This window comes from Chionomys nivalis, chromosome 18, assembly GCF_950005125.1.
Source record: "Chionomys nivalis chromosome 18, mChiNiv1.1, whole genome shotgun sequence".
NCBI lineage: Eukaryota > Metazoa > Chordata > Mammalia > Rodentia > Cricetidae > Chionomys > Chionomys nivalis.
Genome location: NC_080103.1, coordinates 26,216,019 through 26,224,975, shown reverse-complemented (window position 1 = coordinate 26,224,975; position 8,957 = coordinate 26,216,019). Strand labels below are relative to the sequence as shown.

General features: G+C 32.2%; 1 protein-coding gene across 3 annotated transcripts; it reads left to right on the top strand.

Annotated features, from left to right (window-relative positions):
- Positions 1-593: 593 nt before the first annotated feature.
- On the top strand, positions 594-8,707 carry LOC130890084 (pancreatic alpha-amylase 2a5). 3 transcript variants are annotated; one of them, XM_057794035.1, is made up of 10 exons: positions 594-761; positions 1,083-1,229; positions 1,950-2,138; positions 2,980-3,042; positions 4,338-4,471; positions 5,147-5,269; positions 5,365-5,464; positions 6,852-6,970; positions 7,078-7,203; positions 8,518-8,707. In XM_057794035.1, the coding sequence occupies exons 1-10, from the start codon at positions 594-596 to the stop codon at positions 8,705-8,707; spliced, it is 1,359 nt and encodes a 452-aa protein (XP_057650018.1). The 3 variants fall into 3 exon arrangements, with proteins under 3 accessions (XP_057650018.1, XP_057650017.1, XP_057650019.1); XM_057794034.1 differs by having other exon boundaries at positions 2,980-3,210; XM_057794036.1 differs by lacking the exon at positions 2,980-3,042.
- The last annotated feature ends 250 nt before the right edge of the window (positions 8,708-8,957 follow it).

Below are 8,957 nucleotides of genomic sequence, written 5' to 3'. Positions count from 1 at the left end.
AAATAATAACTCAGAAGTATTCATTCTATTATTCACTATTATTATTTATTATTTAATGTCATCCCTTTTATCCTTTATATAATTCTTATTAATTTATTTGTTTTGAGGGCTTTCCATAAATTCTGCCGAATTGTATATTATCTTAATTTATCTTTCACACTACTACTAAGATAGGAGGTACATGCCATCATGATTTTCAGTTTCTTAAAATTCTAAGAAATTATTAAAATTAGAAAAAAATCATAGTAGGGAAAAAAAGCTGAATTGATGGTCCCATAATTATTTGTAAGAGGCAATACAAAGATTTAACGATGGAAAGTACTAGATATATTTGGTTTCAGTTGTGATGTATTCTTGGAGGACATAACAAACCAGATGTAATACCAATAAAATAATATTTGACCTTAAAAATTATTAAGTTTATTCTCCATGGGAGTTTCTGAGAATTCTCCAGCTGCTCATACCATTATGTTAATCTTTTATAGATTATAGCTTGTACTCTAAATATTTATTCATGAACATTTCCTTTCAAAATGTCCCTCTTTCAGCGAATAAATAGGTGGTAGAGAGAACGCTGACAACTTCAAATCAAAATGAAGTTCTTCCTATTGCTTTCCCTCATTGGGTTCTGCTGGGCTCAGTATGACCCACACACTCAATATGGACGGACTTCTATTGTCCACCTGTTTGAGTGGCGCTGGGTTGATATTGCCAAGGAATGTGAGAGATACTTAGCTCCTAAGGGATTCGGAGGGGTTCAGGTAAGATTTGTTTAATATTTAAATGCAGAGTTCACTCTGCTCACACAACAGAGTTTTCTAATCAAGATTAGCAAGGTTGGAGGATAACTTTTTTCCTTTAGAGGGAAACATTTTGATGGGGTGGCCTCTTTATACTTTGTTACAGGGTCCTGAAGTGGGAATTCTGCAATGTCTTTGCTTATTTTTACATGGTAGTTAATCAACAGAGCCGCACGTGCACAGGGTGAGAAATAACATCAGGTCACTGATAGGTTTCTGTCAAGATTTAATTATGTGAAGTAAGCATTAATCCAGCACTAATTATATTAACTCTATTTGTAGGTCTCTCCACCCAATGAAAACATTGTGGTTTATAATCCATATAGGCCATGGTGGGAAAGATACCAACCAATTAGCTACAAAATATGCACAAGGTCTGGAAATGAAGATGAATTCAGGGACATGGTGAAGAGGTGCAACAATGTTGGTGTAAGTGAAGTCACATTTTCTTTTCAGTGATTATATATAAAATATTTCTCTTTGTTTCAAGTTCTTTCTGTTTGAGTGGAAGATTTAAAATTTCTGAAATCTTATATTGCATTTTTATCTATTATTAAAAATGTACTTCTCTCTTATTGTCACCTTTTAAATTTTTTAATATAACAAAATGTTCACTTTTAGAATTAATAACTACAAATACTTAACAGATTTCTGATAGGCATTGAGCCAGATGTGGGGATTAATTCATCTTATAGGATTCCTTTTTCTCCCCACAATTCTTGGGCTTTCTTCCCCATCTTTGTCTTTAATGGTAAGTATCTACTTACTCCTATAATGAAGAGATAGCTATCTACCTTCTGGACTTCTGATGCACAGCACATATTGTAATCACAGTTTTTCTAGTGATCCTGCAAAACTTCAAATACAATACTCTCATTTTATACCCTGTTTTGCTTCCTAAAAACAGATTTTTTTTGTTTATAATCACAACAGTTTCTGTTTTGCTCCATTTCAATATCCTTTTCTAAATATTAGGACTAGTGTTGATCTTATTTCACATTAGTCTCCCTTCCCACTTGACTCTCTTTTCTAAAATGAATCTGTAAATAATTAGAAGATAGGTTTTGGAGATTTGCTAGCATGTTATGAGTTTGCCATTAAAACTTTAGATTCCTGAGTCTAGTTGAAGCATGTACTTTTCTTCTCCAGGTCCGTATTTATGTAGATGCAGTTATTAACCACATGTGTGGCGCAGGCGGTGGTGCAGGGACAAGCAGTACCTGTGGAAGTTACTACAATGCCAATAACAGGGACTTCCCAGCAGTTCCATACTCTGCTTGGGATTTTAATGATGGAAAATGCGATGGAGAAATTAATAACTACAATGATGCTAATCAGGTAATGAGAGAAATATTAATCAGAATAAAGAAGCATCTAGGTATCTAGAAGTGCACAATTAATTTATAAATTACCATTAGACATGTTCAAATACCATAGGAAAAGAGGTCACTATGACAGAGAGCTTGAAAAATAGAAATGGAAAAATGTGCTGGATTTTTGTTTCATTATTTTGTAAGGATACACCAAAAGTCAATGATGAAATAGAGACATGCTCTGGTTACCTTGGATGAAAAACTTAAATGTTTTATTTCATGTTTTTATCGTTTATATAAACATTGCAGTGTGGAAAATTACTAGAAACAATAAATCTAAATAAATTATTATAAATTATAAATAAATCTAATAAATTATTAGAAACAACAATAAATATTTTAAAACCATTTCAAATATTAGGAAGTGTTTTCACAATTGGAGTAGTACACTTACTTAACATATGGAAGATTTCAGAATAGAATCTGTGAACTATGAAAAATAAAGAAAGAATAAAAAATTGAAAGAGAGGAGAAGAAGAGGAGATCAGAAGCATAAAGAGGGAGAAGGAATGGAGAAGAAACAGAGGAAAAAAAGGTAGAGAAAGAGAGATATAAGAAAGAACTACCCAGCTAAGATTCTTAACAATTTTATCTGATATTTTCTGCATCTGCAACAGAAAATATTTTAAAATCCATGTCCAAATTAAAACATCAGTACTTCCCATGTTCTAAGGAAAGGCAATATACTATGATCTAAGTAAAGGCAATAAGAAAATACCCACTTGTAAATGAATGAGGAACTGAATGAAGAAACGAATTTATAGATTATACATAACATTTTATCATCAATCATTTTTTAAAAATAGGTCAGAAATTGTCGTCTGACTGGCCTTCTGGATCTTGCACTTGAGAAAGATTATGTTCGAGGCGTGATAGCTGACTACATGAACCGTCTCATCGACATGGGTGTAGCAGGGTTCAGACTTGATGCTGCTAAGCACATGTGGCCCGGAGACATAAAGGCGATTTTGGATAAACTGCATAACCTAAATACACAATGGTTCTCTGCAGGAAGCAGACCTTTCATTTTCCAAGAAGTAAAACAATATACATGTTCATTTATAAATTATATTATAATTAATTTGCAATGTCTCTTCCTTCTTTTTCCTCCCTCTAAACTCTTCCATATACCCCTCCATACTTTCTTTTGACTCTTTGTTATTGAACACACATACTATATATGTGTTCTTTTATATTATATATACATATTGAGGAGCATATATATATTTATACACTTATGTCCTTAAATTACATATTTTATGTGTTCCTAAATATTTTACCATTGTTAAACATATTGCATTTAAGAATATATGTATATATAAACATATATGCTTTTAATTATAACTGACATTCTATATTGCTAGAAATATACTTATTTATTGGTACTAGACAAACCATTGATATTGTTTTCCCTGATTTTTATCTCCAAATTTCCTCATTTGCCTATAGTTCTTTCTGTATTTGGTAGTGTAATGTTGAGGCATTGTGGTCCTTTTCTTATATGTCATCATTTTGTAAATCAGAGAGTAGATAGATTTTACTAAGCATAAAATGTATAATGTAGGTTAATATCAGTTATACACTGTAGAACTCAATTATTTGTTAATATGATTGCAGTTATTCATAGGTAGCACATTTACTTCTTTACCACAGCAGGTTCTAAGTTAGTGCAAACTTCATTAATGATACTGTTACAAAAGATAGAGTAATCATAATTGTTTTTTGTCTCAAGTCAATCTTTCAGAGTATAAGATTTGTCTCATTGTATCAGGCTTGTAAGTGTTTAGACAAATTGATGAAGCTTTCTGCATGGCAGTAATATCATTTGAAGCATACTGGGCATAATGCCTTTGAAGCCCATTTGTTTGGAAATACTAATGAGTTCATAAACACTTCTGATACTCACTTGACAGTAAACATTATATCAGTGTGAACTAATGAATATTCCCAGTCAGTCACCCTGGAGGATAAAAAGTGACCCTGTCATTTGATTACTTTCAATATTGTGACTGACAGTTTATGAGGAATCAGAATCTTAGTATAAGAAAAAATATTATCATTTCAAATAACAAAAATATTATAAGGAGTTCCGAGTGACATTATATTTAAGTAATATGCCCTGAATTTATATTAGAAATTACAGCTGACTCAATGTATCTACTAGGTCATTGATCTGGGTGGCGAGGCAATTACAAGTAGTGAGTACTTTGGAAATGGTCGTGTGACAGAATTCAAGTATGGAGCAAAACTGGGCACTGTTATCCGCAAGTGGAGTGGAGAGAAGATGGCCTATTTAAAGTAAATATACACCATTTCTTCATTTGATCTGTCATGGATTTTATGTCATTTGATATCAGTACGTTATAACTTCAACTATTCTCATTTAAACAATTTTGAAGTGGTTGATTATTAGGCTCAATGTTTTTAAACACTGCCTAATAATCTTTTCGTTTGGGATGTCAATCACCAGGTATCCCTGGAAAATCAAAGTTTAACTTAAGGATTTTTGTCCGTTTGTAGTATATCCATTGCATTCCAGGAATGCTTATTTATTGTCTATTAAAGTTAGATTATTATTACAAGAATAGCTATGTTCATAAATGAAACTTATAATGTCAAATATGAGTTTACATATGTTATATCAAATAATTAATTTGAAAATTTGAGTGTTTTTATGATACTAGAACTGTAGATTTCTACTTTATATAACATAAATGGATTTTTTGTTTTTCAAGTCCATAAAACTACAATTCAATGAAAATTTTAAATAAAATAAACTTTAAGAACAAAAAGATTATACTGTAACCTCTAAATGAGGATATATAATCATAGAAAATGATATTATATATATGTTTATATGTACCTATAACAGAGATTTAAAATGTAATTGTCATTTGTTTAGATAACGCAGGATGCCATATGTAAAGTTAGTCTAAGCATTTTGAAATAATAATTTACTTTTTTTAAATGTAGGAACTGGGGAGAAGGTTGGGGTTTTGTGCCTAATGACAGAGCCCTTGTGTTTGTGGACAACCATGATAATCAGCGAGGACATGGTGCTGGAGGTGCATCCATCCTGACCTTCTGGGATGCTAGGTGGGAGAACATTCTTTGCTGTGTTTGTGTAACCTGCTTTTAATGATGGCATTACATTATATAATTCTGATTTAATACCATTTTTAAACTTTCAGAATGTATAAAATGGCAGTTGGATTTATGTTGGCTCATCCCTATGGGTTTACACGAGTAATGTCAAGTTACCGTTGGACAAGAAACATCCAGAACGGACAAGTAGGCCTTGATGTTCTTCAAAGTATATCTTAACCTAAAAAGGAAGAGGTTCTGTTTTAATTTTACATTAAGTTAGAACATGTGATACTTATTATGAGTTGTTTATTTATCAAGCTTTGGTACCGTAAGAACATTGAAAATGTACCTGATTGGAAAAGCAGTAATTTACATAGGAGAAAAAAACAGAATGAAAACTGGTGTTCCTGATAAAGTTTGACCAAAAACAGTTAACGGGGCATAATGTCTGCTAACATTGAATAGAATTTCAAATTCTTTTCAAATCAATGTTAGTGTATTAAGGTACTTTTATTTTTTCCTGTGGGAAAAAGGTAGTTGATTTGAAGAAAATTAAGAAATATAATAGATATAAATTTTTGAAAATTACAGGACAATGATTTGACAGGTAGTCTGTAAACAATATGTGTTTATAGAAGTATAAACAGTATGAGTTGTTGATTAGGTACCTAAGCAGAAACAATTTTTAAATTAATCTAAGAATTACAAACATTATGTGTTATTTGTTAGGTGGAGAAGTTTAAACAATTTCAAAATTAATCAAGAAAATAAGACCAAAAGATATTTGAAAGACTATGTGAAGTTTTCTCTTTCAATGCTAGAAACTAGAATGACAGAGAAATATCAAATATAAAATAGAAATATTTCTTTTTTAGACAATTAAATTTTCTTATTCAAAATGAGCTTTCTTCTGTTTTTTTTTTTTTTTTAATTTGTTCTATTGCTGAAAAGCTTTCAGGCTTGGATTGAGCCTTTCTAATTTTCAGAAATGTATTTACAATTCAACCATCATCATATGTGCATTTATACTTTGTTTAGCTCAATAACGAAAGTCGGGATATTTTATAAACACATTTCACCAACAATTAGTAAGAAATAAACTAATATTAGTGTATAAATTGTTATATTAAAGGCATTTTCATATATGCTCTTGAAATTTCTGAGTAGCTAACCACTATGCTTCAGTTTTATGGATAAACTGAGGCACATTGAGATTATGTATGAAGATGGAGACTTCTAAGGTAGTGACTAAAGCCTGTTCTCTAATGCCGGTGTTCCTGTCTCTAATTGTATTCATATTAGGTGACACTGAAGAGATTTTAGTGGTACTGAGAAGTGATATTTGTGATACTTCTTTGATAGAAAGTGAGAAGTTTAAGAATTGTTACTGTCGGTTTGAATTGAGTAGTAGAAATATGAATTTGCAGAGACGTGAAGGGCTCAGTGAAGGTCTGTGAAACACTGCAGGACTTAGATTAAAATTAGACACTCCAGAGAAAGAAGTAGCATAAGAGGTTTGGTTTGGGTTTGCTGTACTGGAAAGAATTTGGCAGACACACATTCAAATGACCTGATTCTTTCAATAACTAAGGATAAGAATGACTGGATTGGACCACCCAATAACAATGGAGTCACCAAGGAAGTGACCATTAATCCAGACACAACTTGTGGCAATGACTGGGTCTGTGAACATCGATGGCGCCAGATAAGGTGGGAATTTCCCAACAGATATTGTCTAATAAGAAAGTTATTTAACTTCTTTTTAAAACTGTTGAAGTTGAAGGGTACCAACATTTCACATGATATTGTGCTTTTAGGAACATGGTTGCCTTCAGAAACGTAGTCAATGGTCAGCCTTTCTCAAACTGGTGGGATAACGGCAGCAACCAAGTAGCTTTTGGCAGAGGAAACAAAGGATTCATTGTCTTTAACAATGACGACTGGTAAGTCAGTATCAGTTAAAGTGGGATCATATACTATTATATGTTTAGATTTTTCTTTTCTTTTCCTTTATATTTATATCTTTTGTATGTGAAAATTCTTAAAATAATGAATTCATGCCAAATAATAAATGTTCAGGGTACAAAGAAAACCAATATTTGTTTATATATTTTTTTCTTTTAGCACAATCTTGTATTGAGATCTTTTAACCTAGCTTAAAATGGTAGTAGCATGTATTCATATTTGCAAGCTCATTTGGCACATTTGGCAAAGCATATAAATAGTATATAAGTATTCACATCATTAAACAATGAATCAAATTAGGACTGGAGTACTTTTCCACTACTTTTTGCTCCGTTATACTTATACACTGTCTTCAATGTTCTAGCTCTTTGTTTTTGTATATTTAAAAAAAATATGTACTTTTGAATCTGGTCTATGAGTGTCTTCAAGAAGCTGTTGAGTTTTGCTTTTAAAACTTTCATTATTGTCCTTCCACTGTGGTTCTTTCATCTGAGTCTTACTCTGTGGTTCCCTTATTTGTAGTGGTCTAGTTCAGATACCAGGAGTGGAGACCAAAATCTTGAATACCAACAGACAGAAGAACCCATATTGCCATGAGTTTAAGGTCAAGGATGCATGAAGAGATCCTGTCTCTCAAAAAAATAAAACAAATAGTCAAAAAATAATATTTACTCAGAGAAACTCTTTGAGAGTCAGTGAATTGTCTCAATTCTAAATCAGCTGTCTATCAGATTGAGAATCTTTCCCACAAGTCATAATTTATTGGTTAAAAACAAAATATCAGGTATATAATTTTTTGAAAAAACACATGGCTGGTGGTTTGGGAACATCAGAATTACTTTATACAGACAGTTTCCTAATACAAACTTGTATGTATCCATACAAATGCTAGATAATGTTTAATTCTAGAATAAATCCTCTGTGGTGCCTTGTAATCTAATAACTTTGGGAGAAAATGATGCTGTTAATGTTTTTGAGTCCTCAGTTTAAATCCAGCAGAACATGGACTGGAAAGAATGGAGGTTCTCGTAAGAGCCCTTTACTACTGAGATTCACTGTCAGGTAGCAGTCACCATAGCCCATGAAACTAAGAGACATTTATAATGATTTTGATTTGGAGAATTCTCTTACTGATCCATGCAGTCTTATTATTGGAATTCTCTTGGTGACGCTTGATTACTTTTTGATGTATATCACAAGTTTGAGACTTTTTTTTTGTTTGTTTTATTGATAACAGATTTTCCAGCGCTTGAATGGGTTGAATTTAAGTTAAATCCTCCCTTTTTTTTCAGGTCTTTGTCAACAACTTTACAGACCGGTCTTCCTGCTGGCACATACTGTGATGTCATTTCTGGAGACAAGATTGATGGCAACTGCACCGGAATTAAAGTCTATGTTGGCAATGATGGCAAAGCTCACTTTTCTATTAGTAACTCTGCTGAAGACCCATTTATTGCAATCCATGTTGAAGCAAAATTGTAAGAACCAAATTAAATACATATAAAGCATCAACTGAGTGTGTTTCTTTTCTCATATGTGCCTTTTTATTTTTTATTTTTCTCTTCTTTATTATGATGTTTGCATGCATGATGTTTACATCTCAGCACTAGAACATATGCAGGATTTTGGAACAACCTGTGTCATGGCTTTGCCTCTCTCATTTTTCCCAAGGTCTGTTGATCACACTTAAGTCATCAGGCTTCCCAGGAAAGCACCTTTAGACGCTCTGCAA